At 36.9% G+C, this 25,318-nt stretch overlaps 5 protein-coding genes across 5 annotated transcripts; 2 read left to right on the top strand and 3 right to left on the bottom strand.

The window, feature by feature from the left end:
* Nucleotides 1-92: 92 nt before the first annotated feature.
* Nucleotides 93-6,281, bottom strand: Tsp_08681 (putative myosin head). The gene is made up of 26 exons (XM_003373906.1): nucleotides 6,261-6,281; nucleotides 6,096-6,190; nucleotides 5,921-6,008; nucleotides 5,708-5,797; nucleotides 5,425-5,509; nucleotides 5,253-5,356; nucleotides 5,057-5,189; nucleotides 4,543-4,910; nucleotides 4,285-4,456; nucleotides 4,074-4,233; nucleotides 3,903-3,987; nucleotides 3,723-3,829; nucleotides 3,572-3,670; nucleotides 3,306-3,453; nucleotides 3,050-3,164; nucleotides 2,843-2,985; nucleotides 2,688-2,750; nucleotides 2,385-2,620; nucleotides 2,161-2,315; nucleotides 1,871-2,087; nucleotides 1,389-1,617; nucleotides 1,118-1,159; nucleotides 842-901; nucleotides 458-564; nucleotides 239-263; nucleotides 93-143 (listed from the first exon to the last, which is right to left on the bottom strand). Exons 1-26 carry the CDS (start codon nucleotides 6,279-6,281, stop codon nucleotides 93-95), a joined length of 3,198 nt encoding a protein of 1,065 aa, XP_003373954.1.
* A 1,077-nt stretch (nucleotides 6,282-7,358) lies between these two features.
* Tsp_08680 (myosin-If) lies at nucleotides 7,359-8,729 on the bottom strand. The gene is given in 4 exon segments (XM_003373905.1): nucleotides 7,359-7,481; nucleotides 7,865-8,008; nucleotides 8,027-8,625; nucleotides 8,672-8,729. The coding sequence occupies 4 exon segments, from the start codon at nucleotides 8,727-8,729 to the stop codon at nucleotides 7,359-7,361; spliced, it is 924 nt and encodes a 307-aa protein (XP_003373953.1).
* A 1,319-nt stretch (nucleotides 8,730-10,048) lies between these two features.
* On the top strand, nucleotides 10,049-18,091 carry Tsp_08679 (collagen type IV alpha-3-binding protein). Its single transcript, XM_003373904.1, has 14 exons — nucleotides 10,049-10,673; nucleotides 11,822-12,196; nucleotides 14,446-14,618; nucleotides 14,692-14,808; nucleotides 15,609-15,707; nucleotides 15,770-15,905; nucleotides 15,970-16,053; nucleotides 16,124-16,332; nucleotides 16,396-16,506; nucleotides 16,828-17,007; nucleotides 17,076-17,391; nucleotides 17,447-17,649; nucleotides 17,745-17,877; nucleotides 17,964-18,091. Exons 1-14 carry the CDS (start codon nucleotides 10,049-10,051, stop codon nucleotides 18,089-18,091), a joined length of 2,889 nt encoding a protein of 962 aa, XP_003373952.1.
* Nucleotides 18,092-18,418: 327 nt separating this feature from the next.
* Nucleotides 18,419-20,412, bottom strand: Tsp_08678 (solute carrier family 35 member C2). The gene is made up of 7 exons (XM_003373903.1): nucleotides 20,356-20,412; nucleotides 20,009-20,173; nucleotides 19,509-19,660; nucleotides 19,131-19,456; nucleotides 18,974-19,057; nucleotides 18,735-18,910; nucleotides 18,419-18,658 (listed from the first exon to the last, which is right to left on the bottom strand). Exons 1-7 carry the CDS (start codon nucleotides 20,410-20,412, stop codon nucleotides 18,419-18,421), a joined length of 1,200 nt encoding a protein of 399 aa, XP_003373951.1.
* A 2,460-nt stretch (nucleotides 20,413-22,872) lies between these two features.
* Nucleotides 22,873-25,003, top strand: Tsp_08677 (inositol hexaphosphate kinase 1). The gene is made up of 8 exons (XM_003373902.1): nucleotides 22,873-22,977; nucleotides 23,402-23,528; nucleotides 23,593-23,710; nucleotides 23,931-24,091; nucleotides 24,161-24,336; nucleotides 24,434-24,601; nucleotides 24,659-24,739; nucleotides 24,803-25,003. Exons 1-8 carry the CDS (start codon nucleotides 22,873-22,875, stop codon nucleotides 25,001-25,003), a joined length of 1,137 nt encoding a protein of 378 aa, XP_003373950.1.
* The last annotated feature ends 315 nt before the right edge of the window (nucleotides 25,004-25,318 follow it).

Below are 25,318 nucleotides of genomic sequence, written 5' to 3'. Positions count from 1 at the left end.
CTATTATTATTATCATCATCATCATGATCATCATCATTATTAATTATGATTTTTGAAATTCATCAAATAAAATGGTTAAAATATTTTTGCATTCATTGTCTTTGATTAGCGGTAAAACGGAAATTCATACTTTTTGTTCTCAGCTGCACCAAAAATTATACAAACGCAAATGCAGAAAATTACATATTATTATACAACTTGGCAAAATACCCAAATTTGCAATACATGTATAAATTACCTGTCGAACATTACAGTTGATTAAACTACATTTTGGAAATCTATTATCAATATCATACAAAATCCTGAACCGTAATCCTCCACTTCCATTTACAATGAAAACAAATTATGAACTTGAACAAAAATGCTATTTTATCAAAGTTACCGTGATCAGCAGAATAGCTACCTTTTAATGAAACGTTTCACGTGTTCAAATAGGTTTACAGGCATTGTCGTCTACTTGTGTTTTGGTGCAATTAATGTGGAATGATGTAGTTGATCTTTTGTGAAATAAGCGCTTTTCTCAGCACTGCTTTCTTTGATTTTAGCATCTAAAAAATCATCTACCTGGATTTACAAACGTATGAAACAAACATTCCATTTCATCATCTGAACTAGACAAAAACAAATTTTATCTAAATCAATCAGTGTGAAATTTAGCAACAGTCTAAAATGGTTTTAATAAATAACTTTGCATGTCATAACATACCTCGATTTTACCCATCAAAATTTTAAGCTATACTCACTGTAAAGTCTGAGGTAAATGCAAGAAGTTAAGCTGTAAATGTCAGTAGATAAACGAATTTTAACTGTTGATTCAAAGGCTGACAAAGAGATTAGTTACGTTATTTGAAAATCGTTGCACAATTTCATCATGTGGTATAAATTCATGGAAATTTTTAATCTGAAAAATAGAAAAACTGAGTCAAAATCAAGTTGGCCTTAAGTTTGGTTTTACAACAAAAGATAAATAAATACATAACCACCATTTTTTCTATCAAATATTTGACATAATGCTTAAATTCAGCTGAAAAATATTTTTTCATTTCATACATGTTATCAGATACGGAAATTGAAGAACAGATTTAAATTCTCGTTCCATAATTCGCTGGAAACAAACCATGCTTGCCTCGCAAATGCCCCTGCCACCAGCCAGAAGAATCTACAACAAATAATGAAAATCGAAAAGAAATTCTCATTCTTACACTGACGTTCTTTAACAAGAAGCTAGTCTTAGAACAAATAAGAGAAACTTAATAAATGAAACAACAAATTGTTAAACATATTATCGAAAATTAACTATGCTAATAAATGTCACGCATCATACAGTGAATTAATTGGTGAATTCCATCTAGATGCAGCTTATACAAGGTACATACATAAATATATACATACATACGTGTATGTGCAAGATAAATGTCCGTCATACCTTCTTGGATAATTTCAATAATATCATTTGAATGAAAGCAAAGTTCATCATCATCTTGACCTTCGTAAGAGTAAAGCATTCGAAGTTTTGGTCTTGGTTTTGGTGGAATAGGTGGTTTGTTCTTCGGAGCACCATTCGCTTTACTTATTGAATTATTGGTTATTCTTTCCAGTTGAGCTTTCAACTCTGTTCTGCATGGCAAAATATTGTTATAATCGGATTCGTAGTTTACATCATTTAGAAATTGCACGAAATTTTTAAGACTTTGAAAATCACCAACATCGAATTACATGTCCAAAACGTTTCTTATATTATATCCTTATTCTCACTTTAGCATAAAAATTTTCGATAAAAGGTAAATATTTGAACAACTGAAGTATTACTACTGGGTTGTGTAATTAATTTGTGCTTATTGAGAATTGGATACATTTTGAATAAATTTACCTAGAATTGGATGGCTGCTGTGAATGCGCGTGAGGCAATGGAGGGGCTTTGCGACGATAAGAATTGACTTCTTTAACGGACCCATATCCGGCAGAACCAATTGATGCCGGTGAAAAGCAATCACTTTGGTTTGAATTGTGTACCGAAGTACTACTGCACTGAGTAGAATACGACCCTGCTTGTGGAGTAATTGGCGCAATTGGCTTTGCATTTGGCCCTTAAGCAATTGAGTAATTCAATTCAATTCAATTTGAATAACAATTAACAAAACAAAAATGCCCATAGCATACTAGTGGTATTCTTCAATCCAGCACCAATTGCCACGTGTAATGTATTGCCGTGTGATTTGAGGTGAGCTTTGTTTAAACACTGGGCGTCTATTTCAAATTTGACAAATTTCGTCTGACAACTTGGCCAGTTGCTCTTTTTCACAGTATATTCAAATCTTGGAATGAATTTATTAATCATGGTATCATGTGATCAAACATATAAATGTATAATAAACACTACTTACATTTCGGAAAATTTAATCGTCATGGTTTTGCCGGTTCTATCCTGATAACATTTACAAAGTTTCACCAGAAATTCCGTCTTGAAAACGCATTCAACAAGCGTTGCATGCTCATTTAGAACCGTCAGCAAAATAAAATCATCTTGATTAGGACTGAGCATCACTGAAACAATTTTCTCCAGCTCAACGTGCCTCTTCACCACGTAATCTGATTGATTTGAATGGCGCTTTGTTTTGCCCTAAAAAAAACAAAAATATCACTTTATAACAACTTCACAATGAAAAATGCGCTTCTCTACTATATACATGAATATGTTGTTGCACAATGAGAACGGCTTTTGATGTTAACAACAAATAACGACTACAAGCCTGAAAGATGTTGATTTTAAGATTTGATATTTCTTTTTTAGAAAATTATTGTATTTCAATTCCACTTTGAAACGTCGGTCGTATTTGCAAACGCTGTCAGCAAACCATATTTTCTCCCTCTTGCCAACGAGAAGCTTCAATTCGGGCTTTTGATCAAGACCAATGTAGTCGCCGAAAAATTTTCTATTGATCGAAGCACGACGTCTTTGCTTGTGTCCGTACAAAATGTCTGACGCTGAATCATCAGTTAAGAATTGAAAAACAACAAAATTTACATCTCTCCCATCCCATCCTGTCACCTCGTTGAGCCATATCGTTGGTTTTCTTATTCATTCTACACCGGCGCCAAGCACGTTGTATAATTTTCGCAAAATGCGCGTATTTTTCTTCACGCTTTTCTTCCAATTGAAATACCTGCAAAATGGAATATTTCACGATAATTGATGAAAGGATCAATCAATGATTAGCTTAGAATTTTAAATGCACAAACAATATTTTTGTAAATAAGTAAGCTGAAATAATTGTTCAAAAAAAAACAGTTAAATATATACTCACTGTTTCAGGATTTTTAATGAAAATTTTCGTCCGACCCATACAAAATGCATCATTCGTGTCGAAATTCATGCTTTTCAAAATGGTTTTAGTTTTCGCTATATCATTCCGCGGTAAATTGTTTTGTAAATCATCAATTAAAATAGCATATCTAAATGTGGAAAATTGTTTGCGAACACTAATTTGAAACAATCATCACAATCTGGTAGTGCAAAAGAAAATGTCGTATAATTTTCTTTTCAATTATTAAATAAATAATCTTAGCTAACCTCTTGACAAATTTATCATACGGCCGTCGATAGGCAAAGCCAGCTCTTCGAACGCGGATGTTCTCTTTCAAACCCAAATATTTCACTTGATGCTTGACTCTGACAAAAACACTTTGCTTCACTGGAAGCAACAGCATCAATTTCGCCTTACCTCGCATCGTCGAATGTGAACGGCCGTTTCTGTTCGTTCGGCTTGATGCACCGTATATAATGAGGCACTGAACCCATCAGTGAAGTGAGCAATTCATTAGCCTGTTTCTGAAGATGCAGTACCCATTTGGAAAAATCAACTGTTCCAAATGCAAAAAATAAAATCACTTGCTGAGCTTACTCGAATTTTGCTGCCGAACGTTGTCGTTCGAGTTTTCACACATTTCTTGGGTACTTTTTCTGGAAATAAACTCAAAACCAGCTCACTGCAACAGAGAGAAAAAAATTATTAATTAAAAAAATATTTCATAAAATCACTGCCGTCCGCTTGTATTTTGATCCTACTTTCCACTCGACTGCATCAGTTGAATTAAATCGTCGAACAAAGTGTCGCGGTTTTTCTCGCAAAACCCCTCGACGTCGTATTCGACATTGCCCGCGTAGTGGACAATCAGAAAACGCCCAGAACCACGTCGGTAGTGTTGATGATTGCCGACGCTGCTGTTCATTTTCTGAAACGACAAAATGTAAAATTATGAAATAAATGATTAATAAAGTTGAACGGACCTGAAGAAAATGATCATCCCCGCCACTCTGGCCGTGGGTTTGAGCGCAGACGTCGTTCAAAATGCTGAATATGCCAGGCGGCTTGTTGGCTTCGATCAAATCGCAAACGATCTTGTTGTTGAAATAGTCAACAGGAATCCACTGGACCCCTTCATGCTTGTACTCTTCCTGGATGAGAAAATAAAGTGGATCGAATTTTTCACAAAATCCTCTCGATGGCTATGGTAGTGTGCAAAAGTAGTCAGTAGTTTTACCTGCTCCGCTTTCAGTGTCAACTCGATGAACACTTGTTGCAATTTTTCATTGACAAAATTGATGCAAAATTGTTCGAAACCATTTTTTTCGAAAATTTCAAATCCATAAATATCCAGAATGCCAATTTTTCTGCAATCGTTCGCGTCGAACGTCAACGCGTTGTTCACGAGCTGCACCAAGTGATCGAACAGTCGGTGGTAGAGGGCTTTGGCCAGCGCATCTCGCGTGTATATCGCCTGATCGACGTTCAATTTGACATCCAGCACGTCATTTTCCGTACCCCACTTGGATTCCATTCTACGACTGATCAACTTCTTCCTAATTGCATCCGGATCAACGTTCAACAAATACGCAGGATATTCCAAATCTACAATTGGTAGTAGAAAATCAATCAATACGCGTGTGAAAATAAAATCGAACAAAAACGCCACTGTTGTAAGTGTAAAGCAAAACTATTTTTCCACCAAGTACAGTTGATTATGAGTAAAGTAAAATTATGAGATGAAAACTTACCGGCCGGATCTTCAATATCTGCATAATTGTTCACTTCTTTGAATTTAATATTTCCAATATGGAGAATGGCTGAAACAATTTTCAATATTTCAATTTTGGTTGAATTGTCAATTCCAACAATTTCCATAGCTTTCTGAAATAATTTTCTGATAAAAAGCAAAGCAAACAAAAAACCAAAAAGAACCCACTCACTCACCATAGTAACTTTGTACAACTGCCCATCATTGACATCGGCAATTTCACAAGTGCCGCTTTGATTGAGATAATTGAAATAACTGGGTTCGGTTATGCCGAGATTTCCTGAAATTGTGCAACAAATTGCGTTCGTTTTGCTTGTAGCCTTTGATGAGAATTTTGAAATGGGATACTTTTCAATTGATCATCACATCCAGCGCAGAGTTGATAAAATATGTGAAAATTTCGTTCATCCAGATTTTGATGGACCACGCGAGTCTAAATTTCAATAAAAATCATTCAAACTGTTCAACACAGTCAAGTGAGCGGGCAAGACCTTTTCCAAAAGGAAGCTTGAAATTTGCGCGCCTTTTTGCGTTCCGTAAGTTGTGAAAGCAATTTCGACGTATTTGCCCTGAAGTTGAGGGAGGCATGAAAAGGGAAAAAGCGAAAAAAATGTGAAATTTAAATTTTTACAAAACGACTGGAATTGTCGTTGCGAATAGTTTTGGCGTTTCCAAAAGCTTCGAGCACTGCGTTGGTTTCCAGAATAATTTGTTTGATTCGCTAAAATGCAAAAAAATACAAAAAATAAATCATTCAAAGTTTTGCAAATTGAGCTGAAAATAAATTCACATCATTGGTAAAATTACAAAAACGTTCGTAAATAGAAAAAATGAACAAAAATACTTCGACTTCAGGTCCGCCACCGGAAATATGTGCCACGTAATTCATTATATACTTGGCTGATACCGTTTTCCCGGATCCACTTTCACCACTGAAAATTTTTACAGTATATTAGTTTTAGGAAAACAAAAAAAATACAATTAAATTATTTTATAGTCGATCTTCCGCATAAGTTTACCTTATTATAACGCAGTGATTTTCACTGTCAATTAACATGTTACGATACATATCGTCAGTCAGTGCGTAAATGTGAGGTGGATTTTCATACTGATTCTAGAAAAGAAAAAATATCAATTTAAATCAAAAAAATAAAAAAAAATGAAATTAAACAAAAACTGTTTACCGCCCCTTGGTACTGATCCATTTGCTTTTCAGAAAAATAAGGCATCTGGGTGAAAGGGTTCACGGACAAAAGCACCGGACCAATGTAAGTCTAAAGCAATGCATAAATGGGGTGTTTATTTGTACTGCAACTAGTGATACCCAATTAAATCGAAAAAAAATCTTTCAAATAGAGATCATGAGTTTTTGTTTTTTGTAAATTTCATTGAAAAGTTCTAAAATCCCCAACCAAGAGGCCCTTCGGAAAATTGTTCATCCCTACAAATATACCAACAGGTGAGGTGAATGTGTCTTGCCGAAAAAGGAGGGTATTGTTGTTCTGAAAGTGAAACTTATTTTTCATGACTTTGAAAATGAGAAGAAACAGTAAAAGAAAATTAATTTCAGCAAATCACAAAGGAAATGATAAATTCCAGTTCGACTGAATATATATATATATATATATGTATGTAGTGAAAACAACTTGTGCATTTCCGTTGTTTGCCGACAACAATGCTGAAATGTATAAGAGCAATTTGAAAAGCATCTTTTGTCATTTGAACTTTTGATTTGATTTCATTTGAAAATTACAACAAAAGAATCTTTTTTTTCAAGAATTCAGAAAAAAAATATCTGAATAACGACAACAATCCGTTCAGGCAGTTTTCATTCAAGATTACCAAGGGGGAGGTGGAATTTAATAAAATATTTATTCCATTGAAAATTGAAAAGCACCATCTACTACGCTTGTCAGATTTTAAAGGTCGTTTGCAAGCTTGAAGGCCGTTCAGACAGACGGACACAGTGCAGAACAAGGGATGTCCGCTTTTGTGATATTCAAGTAGAACATTTGGACGGAGAAAGCTTTTCGAAAAGGTCATCTGAGAATGTATCATCATCTTTTATGCAATGTTGCTTTTTTCTCGACAGTTTTCCAAACCACATTTACCGACTACCGTAGGAAATTAATTTTTTTTCTCCAGTAGAAAATTTCGCATTACCACCAATGATAAATTTGCAAGTGGACAAACAACAAAATTCCACTTCCCAATGTCAAACAGATGTCACCGTCAAAGTTAGCCGAATAAAATTATCCGCAATTTATTTTTCCCATTATCATTCATTCGTATGACGATGATTCACCATGAGCAAAATGCTGTGCGTCATGGGCCATTTTCGACCACCGAAATGACTCATACGGTTGCTGTGGTCGAATAGGACAAAAAATGTTTGTTTCACGCAACTTTCAACAGCAACAAGAACAAAAACTTTGACTTGACACATGGAAAAGTAGATTGTTGAAAAATTCACTTGCCAAATGATAAATAATGGGCGAATGGAAATTTTCCATTCATACAACATGCACATTATTCAATACTATTTAGGCTACCGATTGTAAAGTTGTCTTTTTCAATGTTTAACGATGAAAAATTGAAAATTCAATTCAAAAGTTCCAAAATGATGAAACAACAATTGAAATTTTCTCGATTGGGAAAAAAATAATAAAAATTCAAATGGACGAATGTGATGAGATGTATAAATTGGAAAAATTACAAAAACAAAATTCAAACCGACTCATAAAAGACAACAAATAATAATAATAATAATAATAACGAATCTACAAACATTTGTTGCACTTACAAACATGATGCTATTCATGTAGCGTTTTCGGAGATTTTGCACAATCGCATCTTCATCGACCGTTGCCAATAGAACCATGTCGTGCACACCAACTTGATCAATGCCATGCCATTGCCAGTGAAGATGTTTCTGCAAATGGAAAATTACGAAAATTAGTACGCCAAAAATTATATGCAAATCAATACGCATACATCCATGGCGGATTGTCTGGTTCGTTGAATCGAAGAGAGCATCGTCACCGTCAACAGTTCTGGTTTCACTTTTGTACTGTTCAAAGAAGAAGAAGAAGAAGAAGGAATTTCTACACGAAAAAGTATTAGCGTTGAAGAAAAATTTTACATAAGAACAAAATTGAACAGGACAAATGTGAACAAATCGGGGTCGAAGTTGGCTAGCCCGAAGGTAAACGGCAGAGCGAAAGCCAACGTCGATTGAGCCGCGAACTGCCCAATATATATGCTGTATGCTAGTTGAGAAGAAATTGAAGAAGCCGAAACCACTCCACCACCACCATTGAACAGCAGCAGCAATCGTTGCTGCAACGCAGAAAGCTAGAAACGAGCAGAAATGAAGCTGTCCGTCTTCAACATACCGGTTTTTCACTGTGTGCAATGAATAGCCGGTCGACTGCCAATTGGACGGCAAAGCTAATACAAACAGGGAAATGGACTTGTCGGGGCCAATCGAGGCCGCGAAAATTATTCTCAATTCGTCATTGCATAGAAAAACGGCAACAGTATCATTTTCTGATCAAATTTTTTCAAACTCAATCAATCTATGATTCATCTTCACCAAGCAAATAAGCAGGCATGCAGGCAGGCAAGCTTCCGGCAACGAATCCAACTTCCATATAGAAAAACTGATTTCTATTTGAATTGAATCAAGTAGCTGTTGACAAAATCAACAACAACAACAACAACAACCATTTGATGCTTTGATTTGAAATGCTTGAACAATTTCAGAAGAAATTTATTCAACCAATTCCAAATCGTACCTGCTTGTAAGAATATGTACCTGGTTCATCTATGTGAACAAGGTATAAATAAATACAAGCAACAAGATATCCGAATGGAATTCGACCAAACGGAAATGACTAACTAATGAACAGGAAATTGAAAGACAAGGGGAAAAAAGAGAAAAAAGAACGACACAGATGGCTCGTTTCAACTAAATCAAGGTGACTGATTATTAAAAAGTGGCAAATGGCCGACGACTGAAAAAAAGTCAAGTACATAAAAGTAGTGAACAAAAAAGAATCACCATTGTATTTTAATGAACAACTGATGAGCAGAACAACAAAACAGCGGCAGCACGAATGGCCAAAAAAAACGCTCTGAATGTAGTAATCGTCTAAAATTAAATACAAGACAGATCAGTCACAGACTGTGATTCATTAAAAAAACGGATTTTTTTCAAAACAATGCATGAATCATCAGAATGAAAAAACATTGAAACAGAATCATGCTGTGAATAAATTGGAAAATTGATTTTTTTAGAATTGATAAAATAAAAAAGATTTAAAATTCGAAAAATTTGTTCGTAAAAGTATATTTTGGCGGAAAATTATACACACGTTCCACTAATGGCACTTATGTTCAGTGGACTGTACGTGTATTGTTGTGCATTTTCGAAAATCAATTTTATTTTTCTCGACAACAGAGTAAAATGATCACTAATCATGGATAGACAAAGCTGACGAAAGGCACGAAAATTAGTCATATACAATCGTCAACAGAAAACCAAAAGAAAAACAAACAAACAAGCACGCACTTTTTTTGAAAATCAATATTGAGCGGTTTTACAGTATCTTCTAAACTATAAGTAAGTGTAAATGGGAAAAAAGAAAATTATACAACAGTATAATTACAAATTTAGAAAGTGCATTGACATTTTCAATTTTTCCATTGAAATGAATAGAATTCAATAAAATAAAAGAGAACAATTATAATGGATTTAATGAAAATTAAAATTGTGCACATTTCAAATATCATACAGAATGAATTGAAATCAAACTGTACAGAACATGGATGGCAGATTGAATAAATTTGAGCAAAGAAAAGAAAGAAAACAAATTTTTCAACAAACATGAAAATCATTTATATATACTTACAGTTTGCTTTTATGGTTGTTGTTTTTTGTTGTTAGCATTTCGTCGGTGCATCTCCGAGCATGGAATACGCCAACATCAGCAATGCTGGCAACAATTCCACGTCCGGATATCGCCTGGGCCAAATATCCGGCATCACCCTGACCTACTTGATCGCGTTGGCCGGCCAAATTCTGGCCGTGGTGTTCATCATGGCCAAACGCCGTGTGGTGCGCAACAACTTGCTGCTGCCGAAGAATCCCTACTCGGCCGCGGGAACCGGCGCTTCGGCGCGGTTCAGGGCCAAAATCCAGCGCGGCATTCTGCTCACCAGCTCTTACAAGCATTTCCACCCGCTGTTGGTCGGCGGCAGTGAACAAGAACGCGCGGAACGGTTCCGGCGCCAGGCGGTCGACTCATTCGCGACCGTTCTCACCAAGCTCGGCTCTTGGGCACGGTTCCGTTGGTCTCGGCACAGCCTGCCGACCGTGGCGCTGTTGAGACGGCTGGTCGACGAGGGCTACATTGGCAGGCAGCAGCAGGTGACCGACGACGACTGCGAACAGTTCGCTTCGTTGTACGACACGGCCAGGTACACGTCGAGACCGTTCGGCGAGCAGGAGTTGGATCGTTTCGTGCTGCTTTACGAGAAGATGTTTGCCGGCGTTGAAAGCTGGCACGAAAAGCAGCCGCTGGAGGAGGATGTCAGTGAGTTGACAGCGCACGAAGTACGCTATTCCGTCAGAAACAACAAACTGTACAGTCGTTTGTTCGTACGCAGTTCAAAGCGCAACGACGCCACGGCCAACGAAACTCCACTCTGATCTCACATTGCATTGAAAATTATATATATCTTTTGTTTATCGAATAAAACGTAAAATGCCGCCGGAGTTATGTTAATCAAACTTGCCGCGAGAGTTGAATAAACAGAGGAAAATTTCAATCTTTCTCAATACTACAAATACTTTCAATACAATAGTTAACAAATAGGACAACTTCTCAAACTGCATACTGTAATAAAAAGTGAAAACGTGTACTTGAGATTTGCTTCGCTTTTTGAAATTGTCATTTGTTAATATTTTCAACTGAAAGTAACTTTTGGTCAGTAAATTTGGAACAATTGAAAGTGAAAACAACGAGCACAATTGCGTACAAGTATAAAATTTTCGTTCCAACCGAACGTCTTGAAATGCAACTGGGAAATTATTTTCAACTTACATGTATCGTGCAAAATAAAAATTCATTACACTCAATAAATATTATTCTATTTGTTTCATTTATATGTATATATATATTTTTTTTCGTTCAAATCTAAATTTAACTAGTCAATAAATTGATAGTCAATAAATGATGTGCAAGTTCATGAGTTTATGACAGAAAAAAACTTCCAAATCAATTGAGCAAAATTCGATAATGAGCGTGAAAAAGAGATGAATGTGAAAATTTCAAAATCCAAAAGTGTCGTTTTACTGTTGAATTGCACGGTGAAATATTGTCCAAAAATAACAATAATCCACCGATAATAGATAGATAGACGCACGCACGGAGAAAGTAGTGGAGCAGCAGTGGTGCTGCAGCGAGAGCAGTTCGATAATTGCCGCTTGACAGTGGTGTGTCTTACTGTAGCAGAGAGCCGACGTGCGGGGAATGTCAGCGTGCGCGTCATGTCATTCATTGTTGACGGAGTATGTTTTTCCTGCTCTCGTTTTGAGCAGAACGGTGCGCGTTCGTGTTTGCCAGCTATTTGGACGTTTGTGGCGTTGTCGAATCGTTCGGTTGGTTTAATTTGAAACGTGAGGCATTTTTTTGTTTTAATTTTTTCAATTTGCAAATCCATTACAATCATATATCGTCAGTGCGACCAACAGGGATGTATCACATAACGTCGCTGGGCACCCAGTCGTTGAACTTGGCCAAGAGAACCATAAAGCGGGCATTGTCGTCACATCAACAGTCGGACAATGTGGTGGTGACGACAAGCCAGCAACAACAACACCAGCAACAGTCGACTGGTACTGCTGAACCGTTGGTCGAACACCAACATCCTCCGGCAAGAAGAGCACAACCTCAGCAACAGGAGAATTGGATATGCGGAAATTGCGCTTCATCGCCCACTCAGCACAAACTTTGTGCAGACGGGTTTTTCCAAACAACATCTTCTGCTAGTAGAAATGATGATAATTCGAACTGTGCCGAAACTGTCAGTTGGTCATCCGAAGGAGAACCAGTCGGTATGTTTCATTTTTTTAATTAATTAATTATTTAAATTGCTGCAGCTCGTTTGCCTCAGTTTGCAATATTTTCATTCATTTGTTCGCTGTTATTATTATTATTATTCTTTTCAATTGAGATTCAATCTTATCTATACTCGTGATTTATTGAACGAGTGGAATTTTTCCCCAAATCGAAAACTTGTTTCATTGTGTTGTTTATTTATTTGCTTTGAACAGAACTAAACAGACCGAACGACCGGTCGGCATTCTTGTACACCAACAAAACCAACCAACCCAAATACCAGCACTGTTGCCGGATAGGAAAAAAGTTAGAGACGGCAGCAGTTTGTGTTGACGACAACAACAACAACAATTTTACATATCAAACATTGTTTACAACGTAAAACTGAATGACAAAATCAACTAGCAGTAGTAGTAGTAGTAGTAGTGAATGAAGGTGTTTGTGGAAAAAATATTCACCACGCTGATTGAAGCTTTCCAACACATGCCTGCTGCATGGGCACGTCAGTAGTTTTTTGTTACTTGTTCAATTCGTTCGTTGTTGCTGATCACTATCCGACGATGGTAAACTGAATTTTACATTCTTTTCCTTTTAAACAACTTTCACTCTGCTCCGCAAATGCGCAGAGGGAAAAGTTCCACTTGTACCAGTGACCTTTTTCTATGCTTTACTAGTACTACTACTACTACTACTACTGAGGTCGAGTGCGAGAACTGAACTGTAATAATACTAATCGAGCCGAGGTCATTAGCCATGCAATTATTGTCGATTTTGTGAAGCAATGATTTCCCATAAGTGGGGGGGAGGGGGGAAGGGAGCGTATGAAAAACGGAAATATTCCAAATATGCCCTATATCATTCTCTATAGTAAAATTTAAATAACTGATTCGTTGTGACATGAATCATTCATCGATGACGATTCATTGACGAGAGTTTCGAATGTTTGTTTCAATGAGATGACGACAGAGACGGAAGCAGGGAGAGAGAAAGAGCGAACGAGAAGCATAAAATCAATTCTCTCCTGTGATAATTAAGCTTGTACGACTACTAGCAGCACTCTGTTGCGCGCGCGCGTGTGTGTGCATGTGCATTATTACTTTGTTTGGAAAAATGAATCACGCTCAGTTAGCGTTGCTAGAATGTTTGTTTCACCGTCAATGGTGGTAAATAATAACAATAGATATCAATTTCTGAATCACGTCTGTCGTGAATAAAATAAAATTCCCAAATTCTAAATCACCACCCACCCACCCACCCATCGGCATACTGCGCTCCAATTGATCTTCCTTCAACAGTAGTGTTCACACCTCTAGAAGTTGGGCATCTCTCTCACTCTCTCCGTGTGTATGTTTGCTCTAACCGGCTTAATCAAATATAGAAATAAAATATGCATGCGTTGGATGGCGATGGCAGGCAGCGTTTAGTGGTTGGTGATGATTTAGTTTTCCACGCGTTGCTCTCCCCGAGGGGAATTTTTACTTACGCATAGTTAGTTGTTCGTTAGCTTCCTGCTGCTTGGTTGGTTGTTCGGGAAAATATGAAGAATTTGACAAAATTTTCAATGCCAGGCGCTTGTGCCGCTCAAATTGATCTCCTTGGCGAAAAAATCCAACTGAATCCAATTCAATTTTGCTGCTTGCATCAATTCTTCCATTTTCTTCAACATTCCTTTCTATTCTGGGAAACACAATTGTGCGACTTTTCCATTGTTGTCAACGTTGAAATAAATAATTGTCTGAAATGAAAATTCTCATTAATTATCCATCCATTCATTATAACAATAAAAAGGAAACGTAAAAATAATTCCATCTGCAACATTTCAAACGTTCTCAAAGTTGCTGATTTTAATTCTCTCTTTTTTCCCTTCAACAAACAAACAATTGTGCGTGTGCTGTTGTTGGTTGTCGATTTGAATTTTTTGATGCGATATCTGATATCATTTGGGCAAATATTCTCCGTTTACAAAAACAACAACAACACCAGTAGCAGTAGTAGTTTCTGAAATTTCAAGAATTTGTTCCCCCCCCCCTTACACACACACACACGCATGTTCCAATGAAAAGAACAAATGACGCATCATGAAGGCAGATGTTCGTTCTTCTTTTGTTTTTGAGTCATGATTTGTTTGTTTGTTTGTTTGTTGATCGATCACGTGTATATGTATGTGTGTATACCTGTCGTTCAACATACTGTTTGCTCATGCACCGTATCACTTTTGCACTCTCCCTCTCTCTCTCTTCTTTAGAATCCGCTTGTCCAATTTTGACCGGCGTACTGAACAAATGGACCAACTACATCCACGGGTGGCAGCCGCGTTATTTTGTCCTGCAAGCCGGCACGTTGGCTTATTACAAGTCGGAACAGGAAATCGAATTCGGCTGCCGGGGTGCAATCACCGTCAGCAAGGCGATCATTCAGGTAAAAAGACAGAACAATTTCATCTTCAGGCTGACGTTGAAATTATAATATCCATGATATCGACAATTCACAGATGCACGACTACGACGACTGCCGAGTGGACATTTCAGTCAACGACTGCGTTTGGTATTTGCGTGCCGATCGACTGCAAGACCGGCAGAGGTGGTTGGACGCGATCGAAGCTTACAGGGTAAGTAAGAGAAAGTTCCTCTTCTTCGTCGCTTCTTTCACTTCACGAGACTTTTGTTACCGGGGATGGTGGTGTTGTGTCTCTGTTCATTTGTGCATGTTTGTTTGTTTGTTTGAATTTTGCCGAATTCAAAACTGAACGAATAATAAATACAACGGCCAGAGGTGAAGTTGTTGAAGCTCGAGCGACGCGAGCTTGTTGATTTTCCAACATACGACGTGCTTTTGCTGCCTAGTCCGAAAGAGAGAGGGTTTCTTTCGTTTTCCCCCTCTCTCAGCTATGCAGAACAAATGCTGTCGTCATTGACAATGATGACTCACAGACGGATGACGACAAACTCGAATGGGCGGACGAGATTTTAAATTCCACGCAGCCAAGTTGACTTAACATAACATACATCATCGTCGTCGTCGTCGTCGTCGTTCTTGCTTGCTCAGTATTTGTTGCATCATATAGTTAGTCAATTTGCTTGCTGCATTGACATTCTCTTCTTCGTCTTCTTCTGCCTGCTCTTTTCTCTTTGCCTTGTTGCTGTTCAGTTTTTTTTGTTACTGTCGTTTTTTGGTTTTGTTTTTTTTATTTTTGGCTAAAATGAAATTTTTTTCAACGTTAAAATTGAAGAGAAATCGACCAGAACAGATAAAGGTATCTTAATTCAACCATTTTGTATGTACAATTGATTTTCAATACTGTTGTTCGCAACGTTGATTTGTACAAAATTTGAATGAATTTGATCTTTTTTATGTTTCAAAATTAAATCCCATTTAACTTACTTAGGCCTGCTGTTGTTGTTGTTATAGGCTGATTCAGGCTACGGTAGTCAAGGGGATTTGTGCCGCCACGGTTCGCTAGTTTCGTTGACGTCGAACAAAAGTCTCGCTAGCAGTTCATCGTTCAAGGTTGGTTGGAAAAATTGGACGAAAAGTGTTTGGCAAATTGTTGTCCGTTTGTTTGTCTGTAGGTGTGTCAAGGTTTGAATGAGAAAATATCCGAGCTCGAAACTTACCGAGAAATTGTTCTGCGTCAAATTGACACTTTGCAAAGCTATTTCGACTCCTGCGCCGAAGAGACCACTTCCACGTGGAATATTCCACGAGGTGAGCGACGGTGCTAGATTATTTGGTGGCTTTTTCTTTTCTCTCTATAAATAACCTCTTTCAGCCCCACGTGAACCTGGTGAAGATTTCGACGATATCGACGCCGATCATACCATGGTGCACCCGTCACCACACCTAATAACGATGGGTAAAATTGAATTCACCTTTCAGAGTTTAACAAACAAATAAAAACAAAAAATTTGCATATATCCTACCAGGAACGGCCGGAATGTTGAACGCCCACGCCAATGGGACGACGGTACACCATCGTGAAGAGCCGACAATTCCAAACGCCAAACGAGCGGCCGATTTCCGCAGCGAGGCGTTGACTTTCAAAGCGACAACTGCTGGCATTTTACCACTGCTCCAACACTGCACCGATTTGGTGCAGCAGAGTGAAGATGCTTGGAAAAGACGCTTGGAACAGGTTGGTAGTTCGGTTGAAAATTTTTCGAATGAAAGAAAAAAAATCTACATCCATTTTCTACAGGAAACGGACAGGAGGAAAAGGGCCGACGACAATTGTCGACAATTAGCATTGGAATTGCAAAAGTTGCACGTCGATCGATCGTCTCTAGCTTTCGGTGGTCCTGATTATGAGGTAAATTAGGCTTTTGCTTACTTACCACTTGGCAAAGTTGAACTTTCTTCACGACACTAAGTAATGTGATCTGTTTCAATTTTTCCACATGACGTCATACATTATTCTATTAAATAAAGGTGCACTTCACTAGCTTCACGTCAAACAGTGCACTCACTCGCTAGCTGTGTTAACAGTGCTTTTGTAAATTACATCAAGTTACGTCATTATAAATTGTCCTATAACTTTTCTTTTGTGGGTCGGTGGTTAATAATGAAAATTTTCCAACACTGTATACACAACACAACAACGTGCATTTTACTGTTTGCTGTGTATTGTCAGGAAGGTCCACACAGTGCATTGAAAGAAGACGAATGGCATGATGCTCTTGATGCCGCTTTGGAAAAGCAAGATTTGGAAGATCGACGTGTTGAAAGGCTGCTGGCTCGTAACGTCGGTCCTGGAAAATTGCAACCATTCGACAAAATTCTCCTGTCAACTGATCATTCTTTGTTCAATGAGGTGAACACTTGAAACGCTTCATATTTATTTAGTTAGTAATTATCATTAATTAATATAATTTCTCACAGATTGAACAGACGACAATGGAACAAGTGAAATATGCCCAACAGGGTGTGTCGGATGGTGAATGGCAATTATTTTCCGAAGATGGTGAAATGAAAATGTACCGTCGTGAGGTGGAAATTGGTGGTCTTGTTTGCGATCCCCTGAAAGCAGTGCATCACGTTAAAGTAATTTTTAAAACAACAAATGTCACTATTAGATATATATATATTTGTTTTTTCATTGTTCAATTTACACATAACTTCTTTTTTCGTCAGGGTGTGTCGGCTTTGGAATATCTTCATTATTTTTACGAACCTGATTACAAAATGGATTGGGATAGTGAGTTGATTTGGAATCTCGTGAAATTTACATGTATAATTGTTTTCCCCTAAAGCAACGTTGGAAGAGTTGAAAGTGATCGAACGGATGTCCGAAGACACGATGATCTTGCAGCAAATTCACAAACGCGTTTGGCCGGCTGCGCAGCGTGAATCGTTGTTCTGGTCACACATACGTCGCGTACCCAAGCCGACCGATTCCAACGCTCTTGATATGATTGTCGTATGCAATCACGACACTCAGCATGCCGCTGCTCCGGTGATTTGCTTTTGCTCATTTGACAAAATTTTCCAACTTTTCCTCCTCATCTGCTCCGAAAACCATATCCAAGCATTATTAATTATTTTTTATAGCCCAACTCGAGAACAGTCCGTGTCGGTTTGACCATTGCAATGGTTTGTCAAACTATCGTAGAAAATGCTTCTGTCGACAGGAACAAGTTGACTCGCGACGACGTTAGCTGTAAAATCACTTACGTAGCTCAAGGTGAGCACCACACCACATTTGCACATAATGACAATCTTTGACGACTTCACGACATTCTGTTTTGTTTGTTTGTTTGTTTTTTTCAGTCAATCCACGTGGATGGGCACCATCCTCTGTGCTTCGAGCTGTATATAAGCGTGAATATCCGAAATTTTTGAAACGTTTCACACAATATGTACTGCAGAAAGTCGAAAACTCGCCCATTCAACTCTGAACTGCGCCCAACAACAACATATCATAATATATATACATATTTGTACGTATAATTTACACAGAGCGGATCTATCCCTTGCAAGTAAATCAAATCAATCAGTTAATCAATCAAAATGCAAATGAAACGGAATGTGAAAACTATTAATTATCCTAATATACCTGGTTTAATGTTGTTGCTCGATTTTACATACATACATACATATATATATAAATATATATATCCACATATAATATATTCCTCCCCCCCCCCCCTGTGTCTCTCACTTTGTTTATTGTTCATGCATTAATATCTCTCACCTTTGTTATTTATTAAAAGTGACGTGGATTTTCAAAATTCTTCTGAATCAGTAGAAGACGCTTCGGATAATGCTGCATACTGACGGTCACGCAGTTCTGTATAAACGACAGTGGGCCGAGTCAGTTGGGGCGCTTTTGGATCCCGTAATCGTTTAGTGCGCATTGTCACATGCAACGCGGTACCAAAAATGCACATGGCCAAACCGAACGTATTCACCAACGACATGCGATCATTTCGATAGCGATATGCAAGCAACAGTGTGACAAGTTCCTAAAAAGAGAAATCAACCAATCGAGTATAATTAAAAATCAATCAATTTGTACGGGTGGGTATCTAGTCGATTTACCTTACCAACTGAACAGACACTCAGTGTTAAACTAGACGTGTACAAGAGTAAAAGATATTCGAACACTTCCATCAGTGTAGCTAGCAAACCTCCAATTAGAACCAACGCGCTGAGTCGAAGTACGGAACTAGGCTTAGAACCGTAAGCAGTTGTCGAAATTAACGCCAAATCTCGAGCTGAATGGTGAACAAAAAAAGCGAAAAACACATGCACATATAACTACAAAACTACAAAATCACCTTCGAATGCAAAGAACAAAGGCAAAATACCAACAACCATCCAAGGTTGAACGTGGTAGATCATGTCGAACGGATTCGACAATCCTTTGTCAAAAAATAACGTTAAATAACAATAATAAATAATAGTAAATGATTTTCAAATGGATAATTATTTTACCGAGAATTTCTTTTTGCAAAAGCTTCTGCGATGCAGCCCAACGCAAACCACCGCACATCGAAGCGCCTTGGATCAGAAAAAAGCCAGTCCAACTGAACTGGGTGGATTTGTAATTGACAAAAAACACCCCAACCGCTATCAAGCAGACCACACTCACTGTTGATGCATTCTGAAATATAGAACGCAATGGGATGAAACAATTTTCATCAGACAACAAAACATCCCATGCACACACACACACACACACACGTACACATTTCTCCAACGACAACGCAACGGCTGCAAGGAGGATGAAAATGATCGTCGACGATTTGCCCATTGTATAACTGAAAATTCAAACCTTAAGCATAAAATTAAGCTGAACAACGACGAACAAACGAAACCGTACAGAGATATGCTGGTGTATTCGAAGCTCCAATTCGACAGGCCAATATCCAACGATGCGCTGACGCCAGCAATGCCGGCTGCAGTGGCGTACTTCGACCACTGGAGTAGAACCCGCTTTTTGCGGTAAATGCAAGCGTAGATTGCTCGATAAAACCAGGCGACAAAAAATTTCAAAAAATAATGCCAAAGTACGATGAACAAAGGAAATTGGAATGCCTAAATTAACAACAACAAATTCCACTTATACCATCGATAATTGTACACTTGCTATGCATTTTTTCAAGCAAAAATATGTACAAAAGATTCTTTTTCGATTTGTCTACATTGTTGGTAGAAAAACAAAAAAATTATTATAATAATTGCTCATGCTTGCTTCACCATACTAAAACAAACTGATTACAGTATGCACGATTACCAGGTAGCAGCTCTAATAATAAATTCAACTCAGACGAGAAACACTAGTGAACAAAATCAAGCACCTGTTTTATAACCCATTGCTGGTAGAACGTCAACGCGAGTGATGTCGGGTAATACAAAATGCCGGCCAACAGTGCCTTTATTAAATCGCTTTCCAACAGACGCGAACTGCAATTCGAAATTCCCATCTTCATCCAACTATGTATTACACCATAATTTACAAAATAAACAGCACGTTCCTGCAATAAAAATCAACAAGATGAATAATATTCAAAAATAAATATTTTCAAAGAAGACAATAATTTCCAACTTTTTCAACACTGCCCCCCCCCTAACGACGGTAGTATTCAGAGATGAGAATAAAAATTAAGAAAAAAAAATAAATCAGTTTCAAGCAACAGCAGACCAACTACAAAACAACGGTAAAACTGCCACGACAACAGAAATTATATATATATATACATATAAGCGGCGACATAATTTGAACAGCCTGTTCAATTGAGTCAAGCAAACAACACGGCGACCAATTCGTCAATAATAGTCACAGCACAATTCAATCAAACAGGAAGTATCGAAATCAAAAGGAAAAAAAATATTCAAATTTGTATTTTTCCGTTGCTTTGAAAAATAATCTCTGTGATTCTAGCTTGACAAATAATGCAGATGATTGAAGAAGAACAAGAAGAAGAAGAAGAAGAAGAGTTCGAAAAAATTAATAACAGTAATGATGAAATGGAAATCATTATTTACTTCCAAATCTATACAAAGTAAATGCAACCAGCTGTACAAAGTGAATAAACAGTACAATATCAAATATAACAATCATTTATAATTAGAGAAATATGTAAATTTACAATAGAAAACGGTTGAAAAAAATCAACACACATGACGTACATCGTAGGAAATGTTGGAACGACATACAGTAGTATGTGCTTTACAATAAAGGAATTTCAGGTAATAAAATTGCGCTGCAAAAGCGCTCCACTTGAACAAAATTATATTCTTTCACTACTTTTTTTGCAATTCTAAGATTACAATGCCATCATAACAGTGACAACAACCCTGTACCGTACCAACTACTAATTTTCTTAACAATAATGACAAGAAAATGTACTGTCATATGCAAATAATTGATGAAAAAATTTTTACATTTTTGCATAAATTGGAATTCATAAAACTTTAGAAATTCACCTCATAACAACAAGAGCTTAACTTAAAATCATTTGAAAGTCAATATTCACTCAGATTTCAAAAATTACACGCAAAATATCAAATAAAACATTCGCACCTGATCAATTTCATTCGACGTGTTCGCCGAATTATTCGACTATTGAAAATTTGCCGTCTTCGTGCGCATATCTTGCCACAAATATATACTTTCCTTAACGCATTGAAATGAGAAAAAGACAATTATCACACGCCCAATAGAAATATTATAAATAATATTTATACACAGCACGTGTTGAACAATTGTCATTTCATTTCCACATTTGTGGAGGAAATGCTCCAATGCACATTTTGATTGTTGTTGGAATTGGAATCAAACAATCCGAGACGAGCTAAAATAAAAAAAAAAACGAATAAACATTAATCACCCAGAGCTGCTAGAATAACAATAAACTGTTTTCATCACCACTGATCAATGTGAATTTCTACATTTTGGTTAATCGCAAAAACGATTTATTTGTTCTTCATCGCCAATTGACAAACCAGCACCTTGTGATTAGCAACAGCAGCATCTAATAAACTGTGCAAATGAATAAATTTCAATAAAATAAAACTCCTCCCACACAGATATGCCTATACATAAAATAAAATTTCAGCTTTATCGACAGCCACAGCGAGTAAAACATGCACGTTAATAAAAGTCCACCAGAATAGAATGCAAGAAATTAAAAAAATAAAAACACAAACTGCTCAACGTACTTATTTTAAGTATTGTCACATTTCGCAGATTCGATAAAAGAAAAATGGTCTCAAAATACGCACGTAAATTTTCAAACACACGGCTGTCTGTATCTGCCGCCGCAACTATAGTAATACGGTAATTTGCAAAGATGGTCACGTTTATTTGTAGAGCTGCACAATTTGTTTATAAATAAATAACAAACGTGAAATAAAAAGAAACATATAATTAATGCAAATTTTTGAAATAAATTATCAACATTTTACTTTTGCACGAAATTATCGACCAATAAATAAATAAATAAAAAATATTTCTAGTTATTAAATTTACAAGAAAAGAAGAAATTTTCAAAATTAGTTAATTTTACGATAAAAATAAAATTTTACTTGATAATTAGGTGAAGCAAGAAGGTGAAATTGTTGAAAGTTCAAAACAGAAGATGCAAAGCAAGAAAACAAATAATTCAGTAAATAATTTCAATTTTTTATTTTAAAAATTTTAAAAATATTTAATTGAATTGCCAAATTTTATTTTTTTTTGTTCAATCAACAGATTTGCATGCGTTCTTCATCCGACATCAAATTAGTACATGATCATCTTAATGATGCTGTAGCTGCAAAGATGATGCAATTGACGTTAGCTGAATTGCAGCTGTAAAAATCGTGCTCAACCGATTGTTTTGGCTTGCTGCTTTTTGCCTAGAATCGATTTTGCATATTCAGCGTTTGTCGGCGTGGGATTTTTTCCCTTCTACTGCCATATTTGGATTGATCAAAAAGTTGAAATTCTCAAAGAGGAGTGGCAAAATTTGGAAAGACATTTTCCAACGAAAAACAATTGGGCAAATTTTTGTCTTGAAACGCCCATGTTTACGCAGACGTGCGTCATCGTTGAACGACAATAAAAGCGTGAATAAGCGTGTGCATTTTTATTCGTGGCTGAACGTCATTGCTTTTAACTTCGATTTTACGAATCTGTGAATTTCAGTTCCAGGTGTAATGATAGCGCGTTTTGCAAAACGATCGTATAGCGATGGCACAGTTTGTCCAAAGGCTAGCATGTGGTTCCAGTGAAAATCCATCGTCGAACAATTGTGAAACTGATGGTTTCATTTTTCTCAGACCATTTTCCCATCAGGTATTTGTATTGCAAAAGCATATATATATATATATTAACCATTTATTTTCAAAGTTCAATATAGCACTAATTTTCTGTTGAAAATTATCATTGCTCAAAAAGTGTTGGAAAAATTTCGTAGTAAAATGTTTGTCGATTAAAATCAAATTTTGCTTGTGTTTCGGTTTTCGTATTATCTGTTCTTTTTTTATCGATTCACACATCTCCTAATGGCTTGCTGTTTGAATTATTGAACAGCAATGACGCACATGATGACCAGTCTTCCCAATGTAAATTAATTGCACCGATGATTTTATTGAAATGAAGTGTTAATTTCAACCAACTCAATCTTTCAATTAATGCAAATTATGCACATTTACGCATGCATATATGCAACTTGAAAAAGCAACCAAGCATGAAATAATTGAACATAAATTTCTTTCAGGTGAGTGGTCATTGCAGTCTTTTGCAAGTGGGTGAGAGTACGCTTTGCAAGCAGTATACAAAAAGAGAACATCAGTTTTACTTGAATATTTCGCGCAAACTTGCACCATTTGTCCCAGAATTTCGCGGTTAGTCAAGGCTGAGAATCCATTTTTCAAACTTGTTGTTCAACGGGCATGTCACAATTTTCAGGTATGATAGAAGCGTCAGTAGACGAGCATGGAATTGGCTACATCACCGCCGCTGCTTTTCCATCTGCTCAGCTGGGCAGCAGTCAGTATGATTGCAACACAACTTCTTGGATATCCAAGTAATAAAAATTTTTTCCTCTTCTATTAATTCTTTCACTAGCACTGTGTGCATAGATGTTATTGTTGTTGAATTTGGAATCAGGAGCAGAGAATATGGCTAGTTGAAAGCGTAGTAAAATTAATTTTTAAAATTCAACTCTTTGGTAATTATAATTTGCGGCGGCATCGTGTTTGAGGTGTGCATGTGTTAATGTGGATTAATTTCTGTGCTTTGATCAGAATTAGAGTCGGAGGTGAAAATTTGACGTTGGATTGTGCTTCAAAGCCCGTTTTCCAGAGCGTTGAAGTTGTCTCTAAATATTACCAACAGAATCCGTGGGCAATTCAGTGCCAGACATCCTACCTGGCCAAGATGCGCCTACTTGGTCAACAGAAGCACCGTAAGAAGGAAAATTCATTTTTTCAATATTGGAAATATATATATATATATTTTTTAACTTTTTTTCTAGGCTTTCTGTTGTTGGAAAATTTGACTTATCATTATCGTTGCCCGTGTGTATTGGATTTGAAAATGGGCACCAGACATTATGGGGATGACGCTTCAGAGAATAAACGAAAAAGGCAAACGAAAAAATGTCTCGAGTCGACATCTTCGAAACTCGGCGTTCGCATGAATGGAATGCAGGTAAGTTTACACTGTAATGAATTATCAAAGATGAAATAACGGTTTGATGCACATTTGCGGTGGAAAATATTTTTTAAAAAAAGAAGAAATTTTTTAGGTGCTGTCGCAGGTGACAGACACATACAAGTGTTATGATAAATATTATGGCCGATCTTTGACTGTTCAAGGCTTGATAAAAGTGATTGAACGATTTTTTCATAATGGAGTTAATTTTCGAACAGATCTTATCGAATGCTTGATTGAAAAGTTGAACACCATTCGTCAGGTGAGTCATTGTTGCATCGGTGTGATTCACAGTTGAACCTGCATGTCCAATATTTAGATTTTGCTCGAATCGAACGGCTATCGCTTCTACTCAAGCTCATTGCTGGTGATTTACGAAGGTCACGCTTATGCCAACCAGGTACATTTTATCAATGAATCATTTCTGTTTTTATGCAAATAATAATTCTGTCCACTTTTCGAGGATTCTTTCATCGATGTTCGTATGATTGATTTCGGTCATTCTACCTCGGTCTGTTTTGAAAATGATCCGCCTCACCACGGGCCTGACAAAGGATACCTGCGAGGTGTGGACAATTTAATCGACATCCTGCGTCGTCTGTTGGCCACGCCTTCCGCCAAGCTAACGGTACACGTTGCTGCTGATGCAGCAGCCTCTGATTGAACACAAACTTATATTCCAACGAGAAAAACTCAACTCGTATAAAGGCGAATACGACGCATTAACTTTTTTGATTTTAAACGGTTTGGTTATGAATTTCAAGAAAGACAAAAATTCACAAATCAATTAATTGCACATGACGTTTGTTTCTATTTATTTATTCATTAGCTAGCACATTCCTTGCTCTGAACGTGGTTGTTAAATTTGCTCCAAATTTTCTTTTTTTCTGAATAAACATTTTACGATTTATGCAGAGAAGAATGTGTAAAGTTTGATTGTTACCATTTAAAAGGAAAAAAACGCTCGTTTAATCAATAT

The sequence above is a fragment of the Trichinella spiralis genome (assembly GCF_000181795.1).
Source record: "Trichinella spiralis strain ISS 195 chromosome Unknown Scfld6, whole genome shotgun sequence".
NCBI lineage: Eukaryota > Metazoa > Nematoda > Enoplea > Trichinellida > Trichinellidae > Trichinella > Trichinella spiralis.
The sequence above is the reverse complement of the archived record's forward strand: the minus strand, read 5'-3'. Positions and strand labels throughout refer to the sequence as shown.

Coding starts and splice junctions, on each gene's coding strand:
- Tsp_08681 (XM_003373906.1), bottom strand. CDS start 6,281: ATGGATCAGTACCAAGGGGCG. Junction 5,510..5,707: donor ACGACAATTCCAGTCGTTTT/GTAAAAATTTAA, acceptor ATTGAAATTTAG/ACTCGCGTGGTCCATCAAAA. Junction 4,457..4,542: donor TGACACTGAAAGCGGAGCAG/GTAAAACTACTG, acceptor TTTCTCATCCAG/GAAGAGTACAAGCATGAAGG.
- Tsp_08680 (XM_003373905.1), bottom strand. CDS start 8,729: ATGGAAGTTGGATTCGTTGCCGGAAGCTTGCCTGCCTGCATGCCTGCT. Junction 8,626..8,671: donor CATGCCTGCTTATTTGCTTG/GTGAAGATGAAT, acceptor AAATTTGATCAG/AAAATGATACTGTTGCCGTT. Junction 7,482..7,864: donor TGTTTGTAAGTGCAACAAAT/GTTTGTAGATTC, acceptor TGCTGTTGAAAG/TTGCGTGAAACAAACATTTT.
- Tsp_08679 (XM_003373904.1), top strand. CDS start 10,049: ATGGAATACGCCAACATCAGCAATGCTGGCAACAATTCCACGTCCGGA. Junction 15,906..15,969: donor CACGTGGAATATTCCACGAG/GTGAGCGACGGT, acceptor AACCTCTTTCAG/CCCCACGTGAACCTGGTGAA. Junction 16,507..16,827: donor TCGGTGGTCCTGATTATGAG/GTAAATTAGGCT, acceptor GTGTATTGTCAG/GAAGGTCCACACAGTGCATT.
- Tsp_08678 (XM_003373903.1), bottom strand. CDS start 20,412: ATGTCGCCGCTTATATGTATATATATATATAATTTCTGTTGTCGTGGC. Junction 20,174..20,355: donor GTTGTCGTGGCAGTTTTACC/GTTGTTTTGTAG, acceptor TTTTTATTGCAG/GAACGTGCTGTTTATTTTGT. Junction 19,457..19,508: donor GCATATCTCTGTACGGTTTC/GTTTGTTCGTCG, acceptor TTGAATTTTCAG/TTATACAATGGGCAAATCGT.
- Tsp_08677 (XM_003373902.1), top strand. CDS start 22,873: ATGGCACAGTTTGTCCAAAGGCTAGCATGTGGTTCCAGTGAAAATCCA. Junction 22,978..23,401: donor TCAGACCATTTTCCCATCAG/GTATTTGTATTG, acceptor AATTTCTTTCAG/GTGAGTGGTCATTGCAGTCT. Junction 24,602..24,658: donor AGTTGAACACCATTCGTCAG/GTGAGTCATTGT, acceptor TCCAATATTTAG/ATTTTGCTCGAATCGAACGG.